A 27,359-nucleotide genomic window follows, 5' to 3' on the forward strand; every position below is an offset into this window, starting at 1 on the left:
CTCCACTCTCCCAAGATCCTGCAATCCCTGCAAACCCCGCAATCCTCACGCCACCTACCCCGAGCACCTGCGGCAGGCACCTTCCTGGGCTTTGGGAGTGTGGCTGGAGTCCAGGCGTCTGAGTCAGTCATGTGGGTGCTCAGGGGACATTAGCCCCTGCTATGGCCACCGACACTGGCTCTCTTCCCTATCTCCAGCCTTGGTGTCCCCTTCTAACAGGGTGGCTGCCCAGCCACCCCACAGGGACCGAGGCAGAGTTTAAAAGTGTGCTCACTCCCACCACCTCTGAGGCTTTCCTTAGAAAATACCCAGAGGGTTCCTTCCCCAGGACAATACCATTACCCACGGGTCCAGAGGAAGCCTCCAGGAAGCCCCCACTTTCCACGGTCCCAGGCACCATCGGAGCACAGGTCTACAGGAAAGACACTGCTACCCTCGCCTGCCCCAAGGGACTGGCGACAGGACCAGTGCTGGGGATCCAGGTGCGGTCCCTCTTCTACCTGCAAGTGGCTGTGCGACCTTCAAATGTCTGATAGGGGAATGCAGCTTGTTCAGTAGGTGGAGCATGTGACTCTTGCTCTTGGGGTTGTAGGTTCGAGCCCCTTACTGGCTGTAGAAATTACTTAAAAAAAAAAAAATCTTAAGAGGGAAAAAAAGGAACCTGTGACAGGCATAGAGGGGGAAGAGCATGGAGTTGGGAGTGTTTGTCTGGATCCCCTGAGCAGAACTAGGGGGATGGCTCCCCTCTGCGTAGAGACAGCAGAGAGCTCTAAAGGGGTACTAGCCCACCTGGGAGGGTGGGTGTCGCCATTCCTGGGCCCACTTCTTTCTGCAGCCCTCCTTCCAGCACTTTCTGCTGTCCAGCGTTTCCACCAGGTGTGGGTGGAGTAGGAGATGCTCCTGGGGTAGCGTGCACGCGCATGTGTGGCGTATCCCTCAGTGAAGGGACTCCGCATGTCCCCGCACCCCGCTGGCCCAGCCCTGGCGGCGAGGTGGTCTTTAAAAACCAGAACCAGTCCCTTGCACCCCTCCCTGACCCAGAGTACCCCCAAATTTGCCCCACATGCGCACCTTTAAGACTTTGTAACTGCTTTTATTATTAATATTCTCTTTTCCTTTAAGCATCCCTTTAAGGGTGAAATGAAATCCAACCATTTACAGAGAAAATGATTTCAGAATGTACATATTGATTTTCCCTTACAAAAAAAATAATACTATTATCATTGGCGTCCTTAAATTATACATTTCCCAGGGCCCTGCCTTCTGCTTGGAGAAGTCCCGTCTCCCCTCCCCGCCTGCCACCTTTGGCCCCAAAGATCTCCCAAGTCCACCCCTAAGAACCTGCTTCTGCAAGAGGACATGACCTGTGGGTGGGCGGAGCCTCCTGAGTCTAGAGGTCACAGGGCCAGCGGTTTCCAGGGAGAGACACTTGCTGACAGCGACAGGGGGAGCAGTATGCCCACATTCCCATTCACAGTTTGGTTTCCTTTCATACTGGGGGAGTAGCCCAGGGGCTCCCCTGTCCCCCGAAATTCCCAGTGTATGTTGTGAGTATAAGTGAAACTCTTCAACCCCACATCTTGCCCCCCCCCCCCGCCACGACTGCCCTCTCCACCCAATGACCAGGTCTCCCCTTGGCAGTGACCATGAACATGTTCTGGGTCTGAGAGGGAAGGTGAGGCCTGGCAGGTCTGAGCTCCCCACCTTCTCCTTCCCTTGCCCTGGAGCTGGTGAACTGGAAGCCAGGGACCCCTGCCAGCCTGGGGAGGGGGCATCTCCATGGCAGCTGAGGGTGCCAGGGGCATGGATGAGGAAACCCACCCTGGGCTGGGGCTCCGGCCTGATTCAGGAGCCCCCCCGAGACTGCCGGTCCAGGAGATGAGCGAAGGTGGCTGGGAAGGCAGGCCCTGGTGGACATTCTAACCGCTTTTGCCACTTCTGCCTCTTTGTTCAGCTCCAAAAGGGACTGGGAGTGGGGCTGCTAAGACTCCAAGGGAGGGGTTCCCTCGGGGCACACCACGGACCCCCTTGCGGAGGGAGAGTGGAGGCCACAGAGCACCCTCCACCTGCTTCCTGTCTGCCCACCAGAGGTTGCTCAGTGGCCTGCTCCCTGGAAGACCACGCCCACGCCAGACATTTCCTGGGACAGAGCTGTGGCAAAGGAGACACCGCTCTCTTCGCCCCTCAGGAAGCCCCAATAAGACATCCAGAGCAAGTCCAGGCCAGAGGCTGGGTGGGACCAAGATGGGCTGGGGAGGTAGTGAGCTCTCAGCTGCTCAGCCCTCAGGTCAGGAGGATTCTCATTCCTTGGACTGAAAGACAGACAGACAGACAGACCCCCACACCGCCTTCAGCCTCGCTTTCTCGGCTCCCCAGGGGCTTTCTGCCCAAGTCACTTTGGAGGAGCTGCAAGGAGGTGTGGCCACAGGCTCCGGGTCCTGGGGAAGGGGAGGCCTGGGCCCTGCCCCTACATCCATACAGAAGCCTATATTTACAGGGACACCCCAATACAGACACGTACAAATACACACCAAGCATGCACACATGCCCATAAATACACACACACACACACGCACAAACATGTACCATTCCACAGGCAGGTTCTGCATCCTGGCATCGCTGGGTGAACATCTACGGGTGCCTTGGGCATGGGGAGTATCACCGCTCCTACAACCACAGGCTCTAACTGGCCCCCAACCCTGGGCTGCAGTGAGTGGGGGCAGGAGCGGGGGCTCTTAGGAGCTCTGAATGAGACAGTAGGATCCTAGGGCTGTGTTAGTCATTCCTACACTCTCTCCCCATCCCCCTCCCTCTGTGCCAGAGACGCTCCTTGTCTCCTGTCTCCATTCTCTCCTCCTTCCTTTACTAAGAGAATTCTTCAGTTGAGGCTGGGCATGTGGCTGAAGACTACTTTTCCCAGCTTCCCTTGCAGCTATTTATGGCCATGTCACTAAGCCCTGGCCAGTGAGATGTGATCAGAAGTGACCGAGTCATGTCTGGATCATGCCCTTTACGGGAAAGGGCATGTGCTTCTCTTGCTGTTCTCTGCTTCCCCTGTGCTGGGATGCACATGTGATGGTGGGAACTGAAGCAACCATTCTATCCAGAAGTGGAAGGTGCATATGAAGGAAAGCAGAGCTGCCTTACTGGATGTGGACCATCGCTCTCTAGACAGTTAAGCTAGAAACAAGCTTGTCTTGCTTAAATTACTGTATTCTGGGGTCTCTTAATTAGAGCAGCTTAGAAACTAACCAATACATCCCCTGCCCTCAAGAGGCAAAGAGGAATGAGATGACATACAACTGGCCTTCAAGTCCCTCCTGGGCCCAGTCAGGGCAGCCCTGTGGGGCTTCCTGACTCTAGCCAGCCCTAAGGAGGGGTGTAAGGGGATGGTGGGGAGCCGGGGCTGTGGGTTTTAGTGGAAAGGGGTGATGGGGAACCACCTCCTTCCCCGTGCCCCCTCGCAGGCCCAACCTACTGAGCTGATGGTCCAGCCTCTGGCTGCCATCCCCACCCTGAGAACTGGACTCTCCACCTTGCCACAAGACAGCAACATAAAAAGAAAGAAGGAATGTCAATGCCAGATTTGGAACCAAAAGAAAGACTCCTTGGACTTCTGCAGACCCCCGCCTACCCCACAGGTGCTGTCCCGCACTGGGCAGGGGGAGGGGCGGACTATGGGGCAGATTTCTCGGCTCCTTCTGGCTCAGCTCTTCCGAGAACACTGCAGCTCTTCCCAGCTGGCTGCTGTTTTTCTTCCCCTCCCGCCCTGGTGTCCCCTTTTCCTCCTGGAGCCAAAAGCATCTATTTACAGAGCCCCAGGACCTCCTGGCACGTCCACTTCTCCGCTGCAGGTCCAAAGCCCCAGGAGGCCAAATGGTAGGTTTCTTCCTGGCAGGGGCTGCAGCTCCCATCTGCTGGCCCTGGGGAGCTCCTACAGGTTCCCTTCCCCACCCTGCCCAACCTCCCTCACTACCCAGCAACCACCATGCATGCTCCACCAGCACCTCCCGGTCACAGGGCTCTTGGGAGTGCGAAGGGCTGGACTCCCCTCTCCTGATGGGGAAGGGCGTTTTGTGAGCTCACAGGCCCAACCCCAATTCACGAGGGCCTGAGTAGGGAAGACTCCTTCACCCATGCACTCCTGGTCTTCTCAAGGACCAGCCACACGGCAGAGGGAGGCAGAAAAACATCAGGAGGGGCAGCTGCCAGCCCCGACCCTGCCCCTGGCCCTCTGAGATCACGCAGCCTTAGCCTTCAACCACATCCGATTTGCCCCTGGCGGGGGGCCTTCCCTCGGGAGCCCTGGGCCGCCGCCCACCTTCCACCGTGCTCCTGGGCTCCTGGTAGGGGTTGTCCAGCAGGTAGCGGAACTGGGCGTAGTTGCTGAGCAGGTACTTCGGGGCGTACATGTGCTCGCTGGGGTCGGCCGGCGGGTACTCCTGCTGCGTGCCATCGAACCAGCCCCCGGTGCGGATCAGGCCCCGGATGTAATTAAGGTCCCGCTTGTCCTCGTAGTCGCCCCAGCGGGGGAAGTCGCCGTTCTGGGCCGACACGAGCTTGAAGTAGATGCCCTCGGGCGTGAAGCACCAGGAGCAGTGCCAGCCGGCGAAGTGCAGGGGGCTGCCGAGCGACCACTGCACCAGGATGTGGCCCGTGCGGTTCTCGTACTGCCGGAAGTTGGGCATGGTGTAGTACTGGCGGCGGCGCAGGCGGATGCCGTCCAGCCCGTACACCGTCTGCAGCATGTCCACCGTGCAGCCCGACACCACCTCCAGGGTGCCCGGCTGCTTCCAGAAGAAGCCGTACAGCGACTTGCGCATGTGGAAGGCGAACGGCTCTGTCCAGCCGTCGTACAGCTTGAGGAAGAGCACGCCGTCGCGCGCGGGGATCTCGTCGGCGTCGTCGATGATGAAGACGTCGTCGGGCCGCAGGTTGCGCAGGCGCGACACGCCGTCCTGGGTCAGGAAGGTGCGCAGGTAGTCGTCGGCGATCCAGCCGTCCTGCCGCCCGCCCAGCGGGAAGTGGTCCAGGAAGACGTAGAGCACCTTGTGCCGGATGTACTCGAACGTGCCGTTGGTGAGCATCTCGCGGAACTTGAGCGGCCGCGGCTCCCCGTAGGCCGTGAAGTTGGACTCGCACACCACAAAGGCGTCCACCACGTCGCCCAGCTCGTGGAAGCGCACGTCCAGCAGGTCGAACTCGTGGTTGATGTTGATGGCGTTGATGACCCGCCGCGGCACCTCGCGGGGCACCAGGCGCTCCTTGGTGGGCAGGTTGGAGTACTGCACCACGGTGGGCACGCCGCAGCTCGGCCCGTGCCAGCCCGGGAGGCACACGCACTCCACCCACTTGCGCCGCGGGCTGCGGGCGCCCGGGCGCTCACGGGCGCTCAGCAGGTGCCGGGCCGGGCCCCGGGCAGAGGAGCCATCGGCCCCCTCCGCCTTCTCCTCGGGCCGCCCCGAGGAGGGCTTCTCCAGCATCTTGGTGCCTGGTTTGAAGCAGACGCCTCCCGCCTTGGTGCGGACGAAGTACTCGGTGGTGTCCTCGGGCAGCACGAAGTCCATCCGGTGGAGCTCCTCACTGGCCTTGCTTGGGGACAGCGGCTGGAGCAGGGGCGAGTGGGAGTAGAGCGGCGTTCGCAGCAGATCGGGGCTGCCCGGCTCCGGGCTGGCCTGGGGCGTGACGGGGGCATTGTTCCAGAAGAAGCTGGACACGAGGTTTGGGCTGAGGGAGGCCAGTTCTCGGGGGAAGGTGACATAGGACAGGGTCTTAAAGAAGTGCAGGAAGGAGATGAGGCACAGGCCGGCCATACAGAACATGAGAAAGAGCTTGTAGCGTCTCATCTTCATCCTGCAGGAAGAGAGATCGAGCACACGGGTCAGGGGTCTGCAGACGTGGGTGAGGAGAGCCCGAGGCCCCTCTCCTAAGGGAGGGAACCGGAGGAGGCCTTTGCTGCCACCGTGTCTGTGAATGTCCAGGCCGGTGCCTGGTGTCCCTTCAGGAAGTCACCTCCTGGTCCCCAGGAGGCCAGCCTGTGAGTCCAACTTGCTGTACCAAGTACCCAGCGGTGGTGAGGCATCAAGGAAATTCCCCTCCTGGCTCAGGACCACCTGTTCCACAGCCCTTCCCCTCAGTACCAGGTCACCACACCCACCCAGCCATCTGCAGCCTGATCCTCCCCACCCGGCCTGCTTACCCTGACCAGACGAGCTTCCTGGCTAGACTTTGCACTAGGAACAGTGCAGCCTGGGAAAAGCCCAACTCTGCAGCCCAGAACCCGCCCGAAGGGAGGAGCAGAGTGGGCTGCAGGCGCCCTGTGTGGTTCCCCTCCCTGCCCTGCCCAGGGTGCTTTCCTCTCTTCTTTTTCTCTTTTCTTTCTTTCTTTTGTGCAAATGTTGACTAATCGTTTTTTTGTTTTTGTTTTTTTTTTTTAAGATTTTATTTATTTGAGAGTGAGCGAGAGATCATGAGCAGGGGAGGGGCAGAGGGAGAAGCAGATTCCCCGCTGTGCAGGGAGCCCAATGCAGGGCTCAACCCCAGGACCCGGGGTTCCTGACTGGAACCAAAGGTAGATGAGCCAACTACTGAGCCACCCAGGCTCAGTTCTTAACAAATCTTTTTTAATTCCTTTTCACTGAAAAAGTTCATAGGCCTCAAGGAAACACATTTAATTCGGATATATTTAAAAGAATAAGTAGGGGTGCCTGGGTGGCTCAGTGTGTTAAGGCCTCTGCCTTCGGCTCAAGTCTGGATCCCAGCCCCGCATTGGGCTCTCTGCTTAGCCGGAAGCCTGCTTCCTCCTCTCTCCCTCTGCCTACCTCTCTGCCTACTTGTGATCTCTGTCAAATAAATAAATAAAATCTTTAAAAATAAATAAATAAATAAATAAAAGAATAAGTAAACGTTCCCCTTGGTTATCCTTTCTAGACTGATCTCCAGGCATAAACAGTTTGATCTCTTTGAGGCGTGTTGCTGGTTTTATATGCAGTATTTCTGTTCTTGATTTTCTATTTTTGATAAATATTATCATATTGGACACTAAGTACAATCAAGCTGTTTTCCTCAATCAATGACAGATTAAAGAGATTTCCGTATCAGTAGTAATAAATCCACCATTTCCTTTTAAATCCCACACCATAATCCACGATTCTTTTGAATGACTCACTCTCTATTCACGAGTGACTCATGAATATAACCATTCTTTCTATTCACTTCCGCAGTTCGATTTATCAATTAGCTTATGGCTGTGGAATGGAGAGCTTTGTATATTGTTTTTTTACAGTTTAAGTAAACTTTCTATTGTACAATATTCGTAGTGAATCGGGAAGTGGCAGAGATGGTACAGAGGGTTCTTCTACACTCCTCGTCTCCCCCACGGTGAGTATCTTACACCACAATAGTACATTGGTCAGAACTCGAAAACCGAAATGGCCACGTTACTATTAACTGAAGTCTATACTTCACTCAGATGTGCTGTTGAGTGGAGGGACAAGAAGCCCGATAAAGATGGGCAGACGGGGCTTCCTGCTGTGGCAGAGGCCGCGTCAGGCAACACTGCAGATGGAGGTCAGCACAGCAGAAGCGTCCAGACTGACCCACCAGAGGGCCCCCAGGACCTAGTAAAGGCAACCCTGATTCTTCTGGCAGGCCCTTTCTTCCCACCTGGAACCTGTCTCTACAGAGCACACCCCAATCCTGTGCTCTGTGGAGCACACCCCAATCCGTGGGGCTGAACTGGCCCTGACCATGGAGAGTGGGGCCAGGCTGCCCCTCCCACTCACTGCCGCGGCAGCAGTGGCCCTGCTGTGCGGGAAGGGCCCCCAGAGCCCCGTGGGGTGGGTCACCCTGACCCAGCTGTCCCTTGGCTTCCCGGCCAGGCTGGCTTTCAGGATCTGGTTACACCTGGCCGGATGTGCCCTTCGGAGGACAGACTCACCGTGCCTGGGATCTCCCTTTCACTGGGGCTTTGGGTAAGGCCCCAGCCTGGCTTGCTGCAGAGAATCACGGAAGTATGCGTGCCTCCCTCATTGCTCGGGCTGTTTAGAAGACGCCAAAGCACCTGGTGATCGGCCAGGAGCCCGTCACTGCCTCACAGACCAGATTTTCTGGGACACCTTCACTTTCAGCTTCACTCTCACTCCTCTGGGCCCGATCCCTTATCTTCATAGATTTCAGTAAGTGCTTGAAATACTTTTTTTTTTTTTTTTTTTGGACTGAGCAGCATCTAAGTAGGAAACTGAACAGGTGAGGCACTGGTTCCTGAGCTCTCATGCAACTCCCATCCCCCCACCCCAAGAGGCTACATAACCACCCATTTTACAGATAGGGAAAATGGAGACTCAGAAAGATGACAAACCTTTTTCTTAAAGGCCGTCTGGACAGTTCTGTTCCTGTGTCTGCTCCTCCCTCCCTGCTTACAGCTGAGATGTATCCCTCCAGGAGGCCCAGCTTTGGCTAAATAAATCCGTGGAGCCCAATTAGGCCCAGATGGGAGACTTTCTACTTCCATTGTAAATCTTCCTCGAGAACACATCAGGTGTAACAACAAAGCTGACAGTCACTGATGCTTACAAGCCAAAGACTGTCCCGAACACATTCCACACTAGACCTCACTGAATCCTCAACACGAAGCGGGTACCGCTGTCATCCCCATCTCACAGCTGGGGACACCGAGGCCAGAAAGGTGACATAACTTGCCCAGTGTCACGTAAGTAGTAAGGGTCGGACTCTGTGGGGTCCCCAGTGGGCTTCCGTCCAGTGACAAACCTGCCCTGTGCCCCTTCCATCTGCCACACTCAACCCAATACCCACAAAAGGTCTACCAGTGACCAGTGTAGACAAACCAGTGTATGGAACAGCCACCGTCACACCTGACCCACACAATATCCCCAGAGGGTGTCAGCTGACCCTTATCATCCACTCACACAGCACTACTTATCAAGAGCCCGCTGTATGCCAGACACCGTGCTAGGCCCGGGGAGCCCAGGAGACAAGGCAGACAAGGACCCCCACCTCCACGCAGCATACACAGCAGTGAGCAGGACTAGAGCCTGAGATCAACTAGAAATAAAGGAGTCAAGAAACACCACACATGAGAAAGAGTCGTGCTCTAGAAAAAGAGCTGGGGAAGGGCTATGAGGTAGATTGGGGTGTCAGTGGCTAACAGGGTGCTCAGCGCAGGCCTCCCTGAGAAGACAGGGACGTGATGAAGACCAGGGGGCAGGGGAGGAAGGTTGGGCAGAAGGGACAGCCAGTGCTCAGGAGGGAGACAGGCAGGGTGGGCCCAGATCACGCAGAGGCTGGGGCCATGGCAGGAAATGTGACTTTCGGGAGGATTCTGGGCAGCGGAGGAACATGACCCGACTTTGGTCCGCACACACTCACTTGGGCTGCTCTGTTGCGAGTACGCGGCTGCCTGCAGGGCTGAACAGGGAGCGCTTCGAGGCCCCAGCACTGTCTAGGCGTGCCGGGGGAGGCGTGAACCACGGTGTGGGGTGGGGGGCTGCGGAAAGTGACCAGGTTCTGTTGGATTTGCTGAAGACCTGGACGTGAAGTGTGAGCAAGGAGTCAGGACCCAGAAGGACGGAGAAGCCTCTGACTGGGGTGGAAACACCCCTCAGCAGCCTTCACGGAAATGGTGAACGAGGGAGCTGGGCTTGGAGTCAGGTGGTGTCTGCAGGTCCTCGCTCTCACCCTCAGGCGGCAACCCTCCCAGCAGATGGGAACACTGAGGCTGAGTGAGGGGCGTGGCCAGTCATCTCGCCGCTAATGGCAGAGCCTGGCTGTTGACTTTGGTCTCTGGATCCAAATCTCATGTCCTTTCCATAGTATGCTTGGTCTAGAAGCGTCACAGGATGGATGGAGGTGGGGTGAGCAATGCTTTGTATCAGGCATCCCCTGTGGGCTCTGGGAGGAGGAGCTGGCTTGGGGGGGGGCACTCTCCAGCTCACCATTCTCCCCCCGCCACTCCTGCTTGCTAGCATGCATTAGCTAGCCCCCCCCCCCACCGGCCCAAACTCAGGACCCCAGGTCCAGTGTGGCGGCCAGGACCTGCCTGGAGAAGCAAGTCTAGCTGAGGAAGGACTTAGGGTCTCTAATGGGCTCGCCCACTGCCCTACAAGGCGTAAGCAGGCAGCTAGCTCCCTGAGGACAAAATCCCTGTCCAGGTCCCTCCTGCTGCTGAGGATGACCTTGGGCAGCTCAGAGGCCATACTTAGGCCCTTACTCATTTCAGTAAAATTCACTATTTCTCCAGTGCCTGCTTTGTGTCAGGGCTGGCCTCTCTTGAAACCAAGAGGCTTCTGCCCTGGATTAGGACCTGGAAGAACCGTACTGAGCTCTGCCAATACCCTTCCTGAAGCCCACCGCCATCAGCCTCTGGGTTTATATCGCCACTGTCAACCTGGACCTCAAGATACTTGGCCTCTCTGAGCTTCGACTTCCCTGTCTATAAAATGGATATAATCATTCCTGTCCTGCCTGCTTCAAATGAGACACCAAATCAGAGAGACCAATCCGTAGCTCTGCCCTGTTCCCAACACTTGCCATGCTGAGCTCACGTCCCCTGACCTCTGTCTTCCCAGCTGGACTACCAGCTCCCCACCGCAGGGAGCTGTACGCAGCAGGTGCTCCACAAAAGCACCCCGCTTTGCCGTGGACCTCCTCCGTGTGCTCATCATCACTGCTGCGCACACAGACTCTGGAATGAGACCGCAAATCCTGGCTCTGCCATCTCCTACCTGTGTAACCTCGGGCAAGTTCACAACTTTCCTCCTTTTCCTCATCTATAAAATGAGGGTTTAATAAAATCCATGTAAAGTGCCTGGTGCATAGGTGACTACAAAATAAATTTTAACTCTTCTTACTCTTATTGCTAGATCCCAGCCTGGCAGAGAACCTTCGGGTCGGGGTGTGACAGGAGTAAAGGCTTGGAGGAGAGCTCCTGGCAAAGCCAGGGCCTTGGTGGGTGCTGTCCTATCTTAGAGGAGCAAGGAGCGCAGCTGGGGCTCAGCAAGTGAGGCCTAGGCAGAACCTGAGCCTGATGGTGGAGGGGCTGGGGCAGGGCACCCTGCTTCTGGGGGTGCCAGGGAAAGGAGGGAGAAATTTCAGGGCCTCTAGGAACCTCCCCCAACCCCTCACACATACTCCATGATTTGTAACCATCCCAGGGACCTGGGTCTCCTACGTGTAGTTTGGGAGGGATGGGCTTGCTACTTCCTGGTAGCAGATAATCAGGGATGGGGGAGGCTATGTCTGAACCTGACCCAGGACGGTGGCAGGATCAACCCACCCTGGGCCTCCTCTTCTTGTGCTGACTTGTGGCTGTCACCACGCCCTGGAAGGTGCCCCTCCTTCCCTCCCTCTTCCTACTTTTTCCTTCTCCTGCTTGTGCAGTCTTCCTTTGGGCGCTGCTTAGAAGGCTAATTGGATGAGGGAGGAAAGCAGATGAGCCCAAACCCCACAACCCATCCATGATCTCAGGGTCAGGGCACAGGCGGAGTCCAGGGGTGGGGCTCTTGGCCAGAGAGGACAGGTGGTCCCTGGAGATCACAGGCTATGATTGTGGGCCTGGCCAGGCTGGCAGAGTCTCGTGGATGGCAGTAGCCTCAGACACACCCTGACAGCTGTCATCAGAGACGGCAGGCTCCTGGGGAGCTCTCCATGGTCCTGAGCTATCCTGCGCTGACCAGGGTCCTAGCTCAGCCCCGGGAATGCCTTCCACCAGCCTCTCACTGCCCCCTGCCAGCCTCCTCCATGGTTCAGGGGCTCATGTCCTAATGGCCACTTCCCCTGCCCACCATACTGTGGCCCCTTCCCAGCCTGCCTCATGACACCTGATCCCTGGCGTCCTCAGTTCCTGAACAGCCATGGAGCACTCAACTCCTCCACTGAGAGAGAGAAGGGATCAGCTGCGGTCTGTGTCCAGCAGCAAAGGGGTCTGACCCCTAGCAGGTGCTCAGAATGCTCTGAAAATGCCTTGGGGGAAATCTTGGAGGTGCACAGCTCACCTTATCTCCACTCTTGGGCAGGAAATGGTCCATCTACAAACCCCAGCCTGGGGGCACCTCTGAATGCACCCCCCTCCACCTCTCTCTCCACCAACTAGCTCATCTGCTTGAAAGGGGATCTTGATTTTGAGCTGAAGTCTGCCTCCCTGTGCTCATCTCTACCCCATTCTAGTCTTACCCTGTGTGACTCTGCCCATCACAAAGGGAAGGCACAGTAGCTGCAGTGTCAGTTATGAACACCGCCTCTGACCTTGGCGAGTTACCCTACCTTTCTCAGCCTCAGTTCCTTCTCTGTAAAATGGAGATATAACAAATTAATTAATCCACACAAAGGACTAGTAACTGCCTATGCACACAGTAGGTGCTCAGTGAACACTGGCCTTCACTGTCACTGGAAATCAGGAAGATATGGTTTGAACCTCAGACCTGTAATTTACTGTGTGCCCTCAGGCAAATTACTTAGCCTCTCTGAGCCTCAGTCTTAGATGCAAAAGGAAGATACCCTCTCTCCCTTGCAGTCCTGTGGGAGAGATGGATGAGCCATGGTTTCAAAGCATCCTGAATGGAGCCCAGCACTTGGCAGATGCTCTAAAAATGCCTGTTTCTTTCCATTTGCCCTTCCTGCCAGGCAACCCAATGCAGACGACATGACTGAACATGCCAGGCCTTGCTCCTGGCCAGTTTTGTTAAAGGACTGAGACAACTGGAAGGCTGCTTGTTACTGACTGGCCCCCATCACCCTATGGGGCATTCTCAGTGACTCATCGGACTCATCCCAGGGAATCTGGAGCCCCACAGAGGGTCCAGACTCCTCTCCTGGGGTCTGAAAGGCCACAAAGCAAGAGCATTGTCCAAATCCTCACCCCAGGCCGGTGCCCCTGCCAAGTGCCCATCTGGCCTCTGCTGACCAAGTCTTAGGGCTACCCATTCCAAGCACACTGGGCTGGTAGAAATTCTTCCTTCTGTTGACCTACATCAGCCTCGCTGGAGCTTCCACTATTGCTTCTGGGTCCCCTCTTGGGATCAGGCAGAACAAGTCAGCGCCTGCGGAATCAGAAGATTCTGAGGCTAGGTGAGAGCCCTTCTCAAGTGAGGTTCCACGATCCCAAACGGAGAGACGGGCAGAGGCGGCAGCTACGGAGTCCAACAAATTCCCGAGTTCCGGCAAGATGCAAGATAAACAGCGATGTTGTGTTTATTTCTTTAGCTCTCATCATGTCCCTCGGCTGCTGTCCATCAGGCAGAGCTCCATAATGGTCAAGCCATATGCGGGGCTCATCCCACTGCCAGTGTATCGTCTGGGCTCCTGGCAGACATTCCCCAAGAACACGCAGTGTGCCAGGTGCTGCCCCTGCACCAGCTGGAGAAATCAGGGGCCCATTCCTGGGGCCTCCCCAGAGGAAGGTATGTGAGTCTCCATTTTGTAAATGAGGACATGGACGCTTCGAGGTTAAGCTACTCACTCAGCCACACAGAGCTTGTGGTAATGAAGCAGATGCAAACCGAGATTCCCCAAGCACCCTATACCTGGCAACCGGTAGATGTGGGGCCCAGCGGGGCTCTGAATTTAGGGGTTCTGCCCCAGGCTAAACATGAACAGCTTTGCTGAGGGAGATCTGCTGTACCCTGACCCCCAGTCCCCAGGACTTCTAATCCCCAGCACTTCCCAGAGAGAAGTCCGCCCAAAGGGCCAGCCCTGGCCAAGAACCCCAGCTGCCCAGGAACTGCGAAATCCTGGCAAACCCTGTTCACCGTGGAGCAGATGGGAGCTGCTGCTGCTCCCATCCACAGATAACCAAGGCCCAAAGGAGAGGCACAGCTACACTGGGAGCCAGCTCTTGGACCAGCCAGATGGGGTGCCCACGCCATTCCCTTGGGCACTAGGATCTGGGCCCTACTCTTTCTGCTGGCTTAGCTGCAGGGCAGGGGGCTGGCTAAAGCTTCAGCCCAATGCCCATGCTCTGGAGCTCTTTCCATGGAGAACCCCGCCCCCCAACCAACTCATGTGCCCTGGCCCTCTCTCCTTCCTCCAAACGCCTCCCCACTCTGCCTGATGCCAGCCGCCTGCCAGTCGCCTGAGAACTTGCCCACAGAGCCGTTAGCATGTGCCTGAGAAAGTTGGTTCCCAAGGCTGGGACCTGCCCTCGGCTCGCTGGGGCCTCCTCCTCTTTCCCCACTGGTCATGGGCCCACCGAGGACATCAGTGTCTGGTCCCCAGAGGCCCAAAGGTACTGAAGACACAGAACATTGCCACCAGCTCAGAATGTCCTAGTGGACAGTGCTGGAGGCTAAACAGATTAGTCCTGCTCAGACATCAGCCAGTGGGGCGGGTGTGCCCTGAAGCCTGCAGCGGCTCCCACTGTCCAGCACTGAGGCTCACTGCCACTGTGACCCCTGCCTCCTGAGATGGGCCCCTACCTTGCCTCATTCACATTAACGTCACAGCCGCTGCTCACCACACGCTTAGCTATGCACCAGCTGGCAGCGTATGTTTTACATACACTTGACCCTCCCAGCCGTCTTTGGATGGGGACTTACTATCCTCACTTTACAGATGAGGAAACCGAAGCTCAGAGCATTCCTCTGCTCACCTGTGCACACCCATGCAGACTCCACTTGGGGGGGTGGGGGAGGAGGTGCCACTGGCTTGAGCCCCAGACCCCTCCAGGCTCTGAGTGCAACAACGCCATCAGCCCGTGCCTGAGGGTGGCCAGGAGCAGCTTCCAGAGCCCTCGCAGCAGCTGGCTCTGTGACGGCGGAAGAGCCAGGCCGCGCTGTCCAGCACACCAGCCGCTAGCCCCATGCGGTTACTGAGCCCTTAAAATTGACTAGGAGACGAAGGAACTAATTTATAATTTAACTTGATTTGAATTTTAGTTTAATAGGCACATGTACTAGCTGCTACTGAACTGGAACACGCGGGTTTAGACAAGACTGGGGAGGAGGGGGCAGGGAGCTGCAGGAAAGGTGGGGCTGGGTTCGGGAGGAGACAGCGGGAGCAGAGGGGTCGGTGCTCGGTGCTCATCTGGACAGCAGTGGTGCGGGAGGCGAGGCTGCGGCCTGGGGCATCCAGCCTGGGACCTACGGGGGGCCCCGGGTGGGGAGCTCCAGTTGAGCTGTGGTACAGAGGCTCCTTAAACAATGGGTGATAGAGGGAGGGAGTGGCTGGAGGGACCCAGCCTCAGGGGCTAGAGGTGGGCTGGAGGTGGGAAGTGGGGAGAGTCTGGGAAGGAGGAAGGGGAGGAGCAGAGCCACAGAGGAGCTGAGCCCAAGCCGCGGATGGGGGTGGGGCTGGCGGTGCTGGGGGGTGCTGGACACGACCTGAGGGGGCAGGCACCTGGGCCTCCCTGTGCAGAGGCAGCAGGAGGAAGCAAGGTGGAGGAAGGTGTTCAGATCCCAGAGCTGCAGCGAGGATCTCATGTGTTTAAAGGGTTTGGCACGCTGCCGGGGAGAGCAAGGACCCAACCACCCGGCAGAAATCGAACAGGGTCTGCTGAAGGGCAGGACGAATGTCGGCCACAGGAGAGACACTGAGGCATCTGCGGAGGAAGCGGGGGCTCTGGTGGGCAGCTCTGGGGAGGGGAAGAGAGGAAGATGCAGACAGACCAACGCACCACGGAAGGGGCACTGTGGGCACTGAGAACAGATGTCCCCAAACCAAGTTCTGGGGAATCCCCAGGGCGCTCCTGGGACCAGATGACGACGGGGAGAGGTCGTGAAGCCTGGGTCAGCCCCCCACAGACAATCAAAAAGAGGCACTCTCAGCTTTTCGATTTCATACAGTAGAGTTTCTCCTAAGATTTTGTTTGTGGAAAAATTTCTATACTGAAAAAAGATCTAAAAACCCAGCGGGTCGGAGGTGGACGTGCATTTCAGAAGGGCCGCCAAAGCTCTGATGGCCTCACACACACAGCGGGGCTTGGGGGGATGGCCATGCCAGGAGCGGGCCACGGCTCTGACCTCTCTGCAGTGGTCCAGAGAGGGAATGTGGACGCATTCCAGCAGGGGTGCCGGACCACCGGGGCACAGGTGGGAGGAGTGGGTGGCGACCACCCAAGCGTGACAGCAGCCACTGAGCCAGAGATCGCATCTCCTCCAGCCCCTGCTTCTGCCCTGTCACAGTAAACCTCGGCAGCGACTGGCCTTGTCCCCGGCCCCATCATTCCATTCCCACACTGTGATTCTCCAAGTCAGGCTGACCCTGTGTTCCCGGCACCCAGCATGAGGCTGGGCTCAGACATTCTGTGAATATCTGCGACAAGCCAAAGGGATGAGCACTAAGGTGGAATTTCAGACCCAAGATCTGGCTGTGTCCCCATCAGCAGGGCCCCGGATTTGCCAAAGGAAGAATAAAGAGGCAGAGCTGCCGCTGGGGGATGGGCCTGGGTTTGAGGGGGGAAGGATGTGAGGCTCACAGGCGGCGGTGCTTCAGCTCTGCCTGGGGTGGAGAGAGCAGATCAGTCCTGGTTTGGAGCTGGGGGTGCAGCAGGGAACAAGAGGCGTAGATGGGTCCCCCCCGAGAGCTCAGTCCAGGGGAGGGTCAGAGGCAAACAAGAAAATGGGCCAACAGAGGACACCACGTGTCAGGGTCTTCCGAAGAGAGGACATTTCTGCTGAGACCGGAGAAGGAACCACCTCCCAGAGGAGGAAGCCCCCAGGGCAGGGACAGCCAAGTGGGAGGGGGGCAGGAAGGGGAGAGCGTCTGGGTCTGTGAAGGGCCTGCGCAGTGGCTGCCCTCCCCAGGCAGTAATCTGGACGCAGCTAAACACTCTAACTGGACAGGCAGGGTTGGACCAGTCTGGGGAGCCGTGGGTCTGGAACATTCCTCCCAGAAAGCGGTTCCTCCATCATCATCTTCTCCCCGGCACCAGGTACTTACTGAATGGCCCGGCTGCCAGAGGCGGTCTGTGTGCCTAACTCCACTCGGGTGGTGGAGACAGCCTGAGGGAGCTGAAGGGTCTGCCTGGCACTGACATGCACTCACTGCTCCTAGGGGTCCTCCTTTGGGGGTCAAGCTCTGGGGTGCTGCCTTCAGCCTTGCCCAGGGCAAGGGCCCGGCCCACCGTCACCCTGGCCCCCAGCAGGAGCCCGCCGCCTTGCCATTTGTGGGTCACCACCTCCCTGGTTCTAGCAAGTGACCAGTCACCAGAGCCCTGTGCCCAGGAGGGCTGCACGGCCCAGACCCCCTACCTGAGGCTCCCCTCCACCTGTAATAGTGTTAAGCCACCCCCACCACCACCAGGGCAGCTCTCTGAGGCCAGACAACAGGGAGGTGAGGCGAAACCGCGTTTCACAAAGCCCCGGGTTCCTGAAAGGCCGTAGGAACCCCAGAGCCCCTTCCCTCCCCCCCCAATGCCAGTGGGCACAGATCACCCTGGATAGAGGCCAGTGGTGGAATCTCAGAACCCCGAAGGTTCAGGGTCTGGTGCTCTAAGAAGTCAGGAACCCTCTCTGGCGAGGCCTGGACTTCAGGAGGCTCCAGGGGGCGGGCAGTCCACCGGGGAACCTGGCTAGTGCCTGCGTTGCCCTCCATGGGCGCATTCTCTCTTCCCCGGCCCCGCTGCCCCCAAACTCTGAGCCGAGCAAGGCAGGGTCCCACGCCAACGGCACCCACCGCCCAGGGGGTTCTGTGTACTTGCTGTCAGCCTGGCCCTGGCCTCCAGCCCGGTGGGTGCAGCTGCATGGCCTGGAGATGCCAAACGCCCCCACCCACAGCTGACCTGGTCAGCCTGTCCACATGGGTGCACGAGGAGGGCGTGCCAGAGGCCGGACCCACAGCAGCCCTCTGGCAGGGCGCTAACTGCCTCAGCCCCCTTCTCTAATTCCAGCCCCACGCTGGCCCCCTTCGTTGTTACAGATAAGGAAACGGTTCAGGGGATCTGAGCAGCCCGCCTGGATCATCTTGTAAGTGGGGCCTGACCCAATCCTAGGGCCTCCTGCTCCCTCCCCCTCCACCCTGCCTCTTCCATGCCTGGACCTCCGCAGGCCCCCCCTTCCCTTCACCTGACCTAGTTCCTGCCCTGGGTCCCTGCAGTGGCACCCCACAGTGTCCCTCCCAGCTGCAGCAGCCCTGTGTCTGGCCTTCAGGACTTGATGACTGTCTCATGCGCCCCCAGGCCGAAAACCAGGGGCAGTCACGTGGCTACCTGGCCTGGCACCAGCTCTGGCCTTTCCCCTGCTGGATTCCTGGGCCCCACCTCTACCTGGCGGAGTCACCTCACCCCCCGGGGGCTGCGGTCTCCTTGGTCTCCTCATCTGTCCCAGGTAGAAACAGGGAACACGGCGAGGGCAGCCCCATCCTGCAGAAGCTGCTCCCCGAGGCCTGGTGCTGGGAATGTGGGTGTGTGCGCATGTGCAGTTTCCAGGTGAGGGTCCCGGTGGCAGGTGCTGGTGATGTGGGTGTGCACACCTGCAGTCTCCAGGTGAGGGACCCGGTGGCAGGTGCTGGGGATGTGGGTGTGTGTGTCCGCACAGTTTCTGCCTCAGGGACCTGTCTGTGCCTGGTGCTCGGTAAACCATGTGCCCTTCTCTTGGAGCCTCACCTCTTCCCTCACTGGGTGGGAGGTCACCCTGAACTGTTCCTGGACTCCCAAAGGGGCAGTGGGGCATTTTGGTGGGTTGCGGATGGGAAACGGAGCGCGGTACCGGCGGAAAAAGGTGGGCCGGAACCGGACCCGGTGCCTCTCACACACTGGGGGCTTGGCGGGCTGCGAGAGGAGCCTGAATCCTGACTGCCCCTCAGAGACCCTGCGCTGTTCAATGCAAGTGGGCTCCATACTCAACAGCCCCGGAAGCGGGGGAAGTTGGGGAGGAAGGGTTTTCTGCCGTGGTGGGAGCAGAGGCTGCAGTCTGGGTGGCTGGCCACAGATGAGAAATTGGGGGCCCAGAAGAGACCACCCCACCAAGCAGCCACTGCACTGCCTGGCTCCATGCCCCAGTTCACCACAAGCAATGAACACATTCATTCCTTGTGGTGGGGATTACCCTTTCCGAGCATCTTCTTTAGAGGGTGGAGACGTAAATCAGACCCTGGCAGAGAAGGGCGATGGGGGGCAGAGCTTCCAGCATCCATACTGCTGGGTTGGGGGATGCATGTGGGGTCTCTGGGGGACTCCTCTCTCATACTCAGCTTAGCCCTTGCCTCCTCTGGGGAGCTGCCTTCCACCCCAGCCTGGACAGAAACGTCCCAGTGGCCAGTCAGCCTGCCCTACAGGCTGTGAGCCGCTGAGCCCTATTCTTGGTACAGGACAGCGAACGTCAGTGCAGTGACAGCGCGAATGCCTGAGTGTCTGCATCGGTCAGATGGGATGGGCCCCAGCCAGTAGGGCTGCGGAAGGCCCAAGGGAGCAGGGATCAGAGGACTTCCTAGGCCCATGGGGGAATCCCCCCCATCATCTCTGAGGGGGTGCACGCTGGGGTCTATGACGGAGAGGGGGACAGGGCTGGGTCTGGGGTGCCAGGAGGGAGAAGGAAGGAGAAAGAGGAGGGCAGGGTCCAGCCAGGGTGTGGCCGAGGAAGCAGGAGGGGCAGCAGGAGCCCGTGACCATCAATCGGGCAGATTATTAATCTTAACAGCGCAGCCAATGGAGAGGAAAGAGAAAAACCTAGCTTCTTCTAACTCATAAAATATGCCACCAGTCCTTCCACAAAGTTAACTGACCCAGACCCCATGCAGGCTTATCGCTCACACACCACCCCCTCTGGAGCCCTGTGCGGCTCCCCAGAGATTTCTGCAAGTCCAAACCCAAATAAGCCATCAGTCGGGGCAGAGGAGGAAGTGAGAGGAGACAAGCCCAGGGGGCGGGGCACAGAGTAGCCCCGCCCAGCGGCAGCTGTCACAGCTGGGGAAGGGAGCACCTTGAGGAAAGCAAGGCCCCAGAGGCTGGGCTGAGTGCTTTCTGGGTCACTTCCTATCCCTGGGCTTCAGAGTGGCCATCTGCGCTGCAGGACCATCCCAGCCCCTCACCCCGTGAGGACTAAACAGGGTCGCATCCAAGAAGCCTCGACACAGACCAGTCCTGAGCTAAAAAGTTCATCCCCTGCTGCTCCAGAAGGCCTCGCCATGTGCCTGGCGGGGGCAGCGCAGGGCCTGTCGGTGCCTCCTTCCAAATCGCTCCCAGGACCCAACCCCAAGCCTCTTCCTCCTCCTCGCTGGCCTCCTTCCTGCTTTTTTTTCTCTTTCTGTCTTGACATTCTTCCTTTTTGAACTAGGGGTGCTACCCTTTCCTTTGGCATTAGGCCCCGCAAATTCTGTCACTACAAAGTCCCCATCAGGCCACATGACCCCCGACCCCCCACCCCCAGCTCAACAGCCTCCCTCAAGACCCTACACGCACCCAATCCACCCCCCAAGTCTGGCTCAGAATGAAACCCAAATCATCTCTGGGCCCAAAGGCCCTGCCACTCTGGTCCCTGGATCTTTGCTGCCCTCACCTCCCTCATCCACTGGGCTCTGGCCACAGTCCCCACCTTTCATCCTCAGGGTCCTCCCCCTGCCTGTCTGTCTGGAATGCGGCTGCCTGCTCAGAGGGGCCTTCCTGCCCCGCCAGGATAGAGCAGCTGTCCCCTCCCGGGGTCATCTGCTCCCCCACAACCACGGCGGAAGCTAGCTGTCTCCTTGTTTACACGTTAGTGGTCTGTCTCCCCCGCCCACACCGCAGCACTCAGAACGTCAGCACAGGACAGCAGGGTCACACTGAGCCTCAGTCACAGGTCACCCGTCTCCGCGGCTCCCCACCCGCCAGGACAAAGCCTGGCCCAGAGCAGGCGCTCCAGAAACCGCTGTGCGTGACGACCGAACTCTCAAGGCAAGTGATGACAGACTCTGAGCTAGTTTGGGAGGCCTGGGGCAGCAGGCCCGGCCAGTGCGTACCCAGACCTAGCGGGGTGCTCCATCCTGCTCCCAGGCCGAGAAAGCACCCCCCTCTTCATGCCCCACCTCGCTCCTCAGCCCTGCTGAGATCAGCGCGGGCAGTGCCAGCCCCGCCCACCAGGCTCCCCCAGCCTCCAGGGGGACAATGTACAAAGGGCCACTTCAGTGCCCAGCTTCAGCTTCGTCTCCAGCCCCAAGGCCTGCGGGTGGGGGAAGGGAGGGGAGCCCTATGCCTTGCCTGTCTTCATCGGGCCGTCTCTGCACGGGCCAGGAGGGCCACAGATTCAAGCCACAGTGTGGACAGGCTCTGTTCCATGAGCTGCACCGTGGGGGTGGGGGGAGGATGCTCCTGCACAGCGGGGGAGGGGTGCCCACGTGGAGGTTAGTCCGTGTACCCAGGCAGGAGTGGAGGTGCTCCCAGGGGGGCCTCCCCCTGGGTACAGGGCACAGGTGAGGGATGCAAAGCTACGGTGCCGTGGGGTTAAAGGACAGAGAGAAGGAGACCCCGTGGAATCAGGACCCGGCCAAGGGCAGGGGACAGCAGCCTGGGCTTAGAGCTCGCTCCCATCCTGCCTGGGACCCCTGGCTGCAAAACCAGGCACAAAGAACTCACTCAAACAATTGTCTCAACAACTGGAGCTGATCACCTGTGACCTGAGCATGGCACGCAGGGACACCGGGACGACCTACGGCATTCCCAACATTCCTCCTCCTGGGTCTCGACACGATGGGACCGTCCACCCAGCTGCCCAGCCCGGGAGCCCAGGAGCCATCTTCCCCCTTGTGGACTCCACAAGTCCTCATCACCAGGCACATCTATGCCCCAACATTCTCCATCCCACCTGTCCCCTGGTGCCACTGTCCCACGCTGGCTGCACCGCGGCCAGCACTCACCTGTACGAGAGCAGCGGCCTTCCCGGGGGGGCCCCCGCCTGGTCCCCATGAAGCAAGCAAAAGCCACATCCAATGCTGCGCCCCCTCCTAGCTGGGAACTCCCGCCCTCGGGATAAAGTCCAGGTCCTGTAGGAGGCTCCAAGTTCCTGGGTAATCTTTCACTTTCTGTCTCCAGGTGGGCTCTATGGAGCCGCACTTCCCTCAAAGGCCCCTGGCCTGCCCCTGAGGGTTCCTCACCCCACACTGAGCAAGGCAGCCGGGCTCCCCTGGGGCCCCAGCTCCCCGCCTGATGCAAAGGAGGTGCTGACCTTGGCTTGCTAGATGAATACATGACCCTCCCCCCAAACCCACACACCGCACCTGCAGTCGGTGCTACTGGGCTCTGCGCCCTGGGTTGGGCTTGGAAAAGTCCACATCAGCCTGGGCACGGCATACCCGGATGTGGCTCATCTACATGAATGGGACAGGGTCCCCCGCCACAGGAGGGCGGTGGAGGGAAAGGGGGACACGGGCACGGACCCCAAAGCAACACCATGGCTGACAGGCCAGAGGAGACACAGGAAGGAAGAAGGTGAAAAACGAAGTGACTGCAGTTCACCCTCGGTGCTTAGCGCCTAGCGCCCTGCCTCGCATGCAGCAGGGGCTCGAAGAGCTGCTGCGGAGTGGAAGAACGGGTCGAAACCCCAGCTCTGCCCCCAACAGCTCTGGGACCCTACTGGCGCAGAGGCATGAAAGGGGAGGCTGGTCACACCCGCCTGCAGGGTCCTTGCAGGGATCAGGGGAGGTGATGCAGCTGCTCCTGGCCCAGGGCCCACAGCTCCAGCGCTCAGGAACCCAAGCAGCCCAAGCCCCCTCCTGTGTTAGTGGCAGGCTAGGAGCAGGTGCACAGCTGGTTCACTCTGCCATACTGGACACCTGGGGAGCCCCTGTGAAACTGGAACAATAAGCCTTTTCTTTTTCTTTTTCCTCCCCAATTAATCTTAGCCCATCCCTGCCTAGGAGGGGCCATAGCTGCCTCGGGTCAGGGCCTGACCAGGGACACTCAGGAGGCCCCCACCAAATGGTAGGGGACACCATGCAGGGCTGCAGGCACCAGGCGTCTGCTCCTTAATACGGAGCCACCAATCTGTTCTTGCTCCTTTAATCACTCGGTCCTTCCCATCTGCTAGATCCAGAGACCATCCCAAGAAAGGCAGCAAGTTCCCAAAGGTCCCACTGAGTGTGGGGAAGGAGAAGGAGCAATGGCCGTGAGCAGACCATCGCCATAAGGGACAGGTGACTCCAGGAGGCGGGTGGCCAGGGTCCTGGCTTCAGCCACACCATGCCACAAACCGCGCAGGGGAGCCTGTGCACCAAGAGCAGCACCCCCTTCCCAAGTGACCTGTCCCATCTCATCTCACTGTCACACAGCCATCTCACAGATGGGGAAACTGAGGCTTGGAGAAGAGACAGGACTTGCCCAAGGTCAGGCAGCAGCAAACCCTGGGGAGGACCCAGCTCAGCAGAGACCATCAGCATGTGCACCGACGCTCCCCCAGGCTCCAGAACCTCCTGATCCCTGGACCACCTCAGTTTCCCCACTGACCACTGCGGGAGTGGATCCTCCAGCTGCCAGCTGCCATCAGTGGGTAGGGCCGCATTCTAGGTCTGCTGCTCGGTCTGAGTTCCATGACCCGGCTTCTCTGGGCTGAATCGAGGGGTGCTATGTTCTAGGGTCTGGTCCCCAGGTTCTCCTTCAGAAAGTTCTGCAGCCCAGGTCCTCCTGCCTGCCAGCGGGCTCTGTCTTGTATCTTCTAGTCAACGTGCTTCCTTTCCAGGGCCCTGTATTCCCTCCCAGCCGCCCTGCAGGAGGACTCACAGCCCCGGAGCACGTGCTCCAGCTCTGTTGCCCCTTAGGCCTGCTTTAGAGCCATGAGAGCAGCAAGGAGGGCCAGCACGGTGTTCCCAGGCCCAGGACCCCAGGGCTGCGGGGGATCAGAGTGCACACCCGCAGCCGGGCGGGATGCCCTTCCCCACTGTGCCTTCCCGTCTCTCCAGGATGATGCTTCTGACCACCCCTAGTGCTGGCCTGGGCCCTCACCAGTCTGCACTGCAACGGCCCCCAAGACGGCACTTCCCAAGGACAGAAACCTTGGGTTACGTTTCTTTGGGGTCAGGGCCTGGAACCTCCTTTTAGCGGGTCTAATTCATTGCTGAATAAATTAGCAGGGCGACCCGGAACAGAGGTCGTAAAGGACGGAGCTGCTCTTACTGTGGGGAGGGGCAAGGGACGTGCACAAAACCCACGCACAAAGACACACACACACGGTCACACCCCGAAGTCTGCTGATCCGTGCCCCCGGCACCTAGCCTGGGCCCCGGGCACTTGCTGGACAGCGGCCGAACGAATGAATGAGAGCTCTGTACCGAGCACAGGGGCAGGGGGGCCTGGGGGAGACCGAGACTGCATCCTCACCCAGGATCGGGGCTTGGCTGTGAGGACAAATACCATTTCCACCAGGCAGAACTTGACCGTGTTGCAGGAGGACCCCTGGAAAGGCGCTTCGGGGCAGGAGACAGTAAGGACGCGGGTCAACGGTTATCAACACCCCCACTGGGCACCTGGGACTGTGGTGACACAAACAGCCCCGGGGCCATCTCTGGCTGGGAGAGGTGGATGGCAGCACCTGGGGGGGTGCGGTGGGCAGGCTCTCCCGATGGAGGTGGGAAGGCCAGGGCCCTGAGGCAACGCAGGAAGGTCAGAGGTCTGAACGGGATTTTCGGGGTGCCACATGCCAGCAGCCCCACGCCAGGACTCTCACTGACCCCATTTGCAAGGATGAGAGAAACACAAGCTGTCAGTCACAGATGCACCTGTTCCGGGGATGGGCCTGGGACCAGGCAGCTCCCACTGGTCCCCCTGGAAGCCACCCACGGGTAGTGACCCCACCATCAAACAAATGGGGAACTGGGGCTGTTCTCAGGGCACCTTTTCTTAGACCGCTCTTCTTTAGATTATAGCTGCGTTTCTTTCTGATGATAAAGCTGTCGCACATGTCCTAGAGAATTGAAAAATCACAGCGAAAGCAACAGGACCCTATGAGCCACTGTCCTACCATCCCCTGCGCTAGCCCCTTGGCATAAGTTCTCCCAGACTTTTTTTTTTTTTAAAGATTTTATTTATTTATTTGTCAGAGAGAGAGAGAGAGCAAGAGCGAGCACAGGCAGAGTGGCAGGCAGAGTCAGAGGGAGAAGCAGGCTCCCTGCAGAGCAAGGAGCCCGATGTGGGACTCGACCCCAGGACGCTGGGATCATGACCCGAGCCGAAGGCAGCTGCTCAACCAACTGAGCCACCCAGGTGTCCCTCCCAGACTTTTTTTTCCTGCACATCTTTTTGCTGGAATGAACCATCCATGTGGATTTCCTGCCAGCTTTTAGACACCAAGCATTTCCTCTAAGAAGCTTTGCCCTCCACATGGGAGGGCCAAGTGCAGACCTGAGCCCTGGGGACTGTGCTCTCCTGGGCTTCTTCCCAGCAGTCCCCCTGCAAGACCTGACCTGGAACCTGTAGAGAGGCGCTCCAGCTTGGGAAAGGAGAGGGGGAGGGGTGCGGCCGTACAGCTGCGGGCTCTCCTCCAAGCCACAAAGCGACTCTCAGCCGCTCTTGCGTGGTACTCAGGTCATTCCAAGCACCTCAGGGCCTCCAATGTTCCCTTTGTGAAATTGGCGTGTTTGGCTGGCTACAGGGCCTCAAGGTTCCCCAGCCTGGTCCCCTCTCTCGACTGAACTGACAGTCTCCTGAGCTGGGCTGCACCTTCTTTCTGTCTACTCCACCGGCGTCTCCGACAAGGCCCTACACTGGAACCAGGCCCTTGGCAAACCTGCCCAGCCCTCGGGGTTCTCGGCATCCCCTGGAGCAGACAGAGGGAAATCCTGGCAGGGAGGATCAGCCTCGGCCTTGAGGTTGGGGGTCAAGCAGGGCTTCCTGGTGTGGCAGGGGGTTAGTCTCTCAAGGATGAGCCAGCACCTGCCAGGAGAGGGGGGTAGGGCCCTTCCGGAGGGAAAGAGTCTGCAAAGGCCATGAAAGCCAGCACCTGGACTTCCAGTCTCTGTGCGTGGGCCAGTGCCTGGAGGCGGAGGCACTACAGATTCCATTACCTGCCCCCCAGCGGCAGGTACAAGGCCACTGCCCATACCCAGGTGTGGCTCCAAACATTTCTGATGACATGCCAGGGCCCCAGTGGCTGCCCTCGACACCCCTGTGAGGGGTTTGCCCGCCGGCCCTTTGGGGCCAGTTCCTCCTGCACAGCCAGACTCTGCCTGCCCAGCGCCCAGACCTCCCACCCCTGGTGGAGCCTCAACATTCTGCTCTTCACCTTGGGTGTGGCAGGTGTGACCTTGAGCCAGTCAACCACGCTCTGTGGGTCTCGGTTCAAAGAATGAAGCCCATTGGGGGCTGTTCCAAGGACCAGATGGGACCAAAGGCTTGGCTCCGCCTCCTCTGACCAAAAGGGCTCCTGAGCACCTACTCTGTGCCAGAGCCCCCAGCTCGCCTCTTTGTTTCTCTCTGCCTCTGGCCCAGAGGAGGGCTCTCTTCCCACCACTACCCCTTAGAGATGCAGAAAGCCCCTCGGGGGCAGGTCTTCTGACTCCCTGATATGGGCACAGTTGAAAACCCAGCGCTAAGCCTCCATCCGACCCTGCTGGAACCGACTGGGGTGACATGAAGGGTGGTTTGGACACTACAGAGAGCGGCACAGTTGCTGCTTCTTCCGGCCAAGGGGCAAGGCTCCGGACGGCAGAACCACCTCCTGGCCGTGAGCCCAGCAAGCTGCCCGCCTTGTCTAGGCCTCAGTTTCCCTAGAATGCAATGAGGATTACTTGAGCCCCACAGCCCACGGTTCCTGTGATAACGGCAATGAAATCACGCAAGAAAGCACCAGCATCTCGCTCCCGTTCGAGCCGTCAATGAGCCCCAAACCCCAACCACTCACGATCACAGCCCAAGGAGATGGCTGGGAAGGCGCCCCCGCCCTCAGTCTTTCTCCCAAACCCACCAATCTGTGCAGCTTCCGGAAGGGGCCTGCACCCGCCTCTCTCACTATCACCATTCAACAAATACTTAAGAAATATGTATCAAATGCCTTTTCCATGTCAGGCAAGGGGCCAGCCCCCAGCTACACAGCTGCCTGTGTAGCCCAGCCTGGAAGCCCAGCTCTGCCCAGCCATCGGCAGCCCTCCCTGTTCCGCCTCCCCTGGCCACCATCACTCACCCACCATGATTCCACCCAGGCTGTGTGCCAGGCCTGGTGTAGCCAGAGTGGGGCCAGGAGTGATTTGTCGAGGGTGTTAAGCAAGCTACGTGGGGTCCACAGGCCAGCTGGGACCCGTTTCCAGAAGGAAACAGCAGCAGCAGGTGTCTGGAAAAAAGGGTGTGGTGGGGGTCAGTGTGGTGGGTGCAGAGTTGGGTCAGGGTGGAAGGGAGCAGAGGTAGAGAACACAGGTCGGGGGGGCAGGGGCAGGGTCCCAGGCTCCAGGTTGAGGGCAAGGGGGTCTAGGCTAGAAGTCACTGCAGAAGCCATTCTCAGAGAAGTGACTTAGGG

The 27,359-nt window shown here is 58.7% G+C and overlaps 1 protein-coding gene across 3 annotated transcripts in view; it reads right to left on the reverse strand.

Annotated features, from left to right (window-relative positions):
* Positions 1-1,072: 1,072 nt before the first annotated feature.
* The window catches only part of MGAT3 (beta-1,4-mannosyl-glycoprotein 4-beta-N-acetylglucosaminyltransferase), a 30,894-nt gene continuing 4,607 nt past the window's right edge, over positions 1,073-27,359 (reverse strand). The window contains exons 1-2 of one of the 3 annotated variants that reach the window (XM_059401976.1): positions 27,030-27,137; positions 1,073-5,853 (exon numbers count right to left, since the gene is read on the reverse strand). In XM_059401976.1, the coding sequence (XP_059257959.1) occupies positions 4,251-5,852 (1,602 nt within the window). In that variant the 5' untranslated portion in view covers position 5,853; positions 27,030-27,137 and the 3' untranslated portion in view covers positions 1,073-4,250. Of the gene's footprint in view, positions 5,854-21,777; positions 22,033-27,029; positions 27,138-27,359 lie in introns of those variants that run through there. The other 2 variants (XM_059401975.1, XM_059401974.1) reach the window with 2 other exon arrangements.

The sequence above is a fragment of the Mustela nigripes genome, chromosome 6, assembly GCF_022355385.1.
Source record: "Mustela nigripes isolate SB6536 chromosome 6, MUSNIG.SB6536, whole genome shotgun sequence".
In the NCBI taxonomy this organism is placed as follows: domain Eukaryota; kingdom Metazoa; phylum Chordata; class Mammalia; order Carnivora; family Mustelidae; genus Mustela; species Mustela nigripes.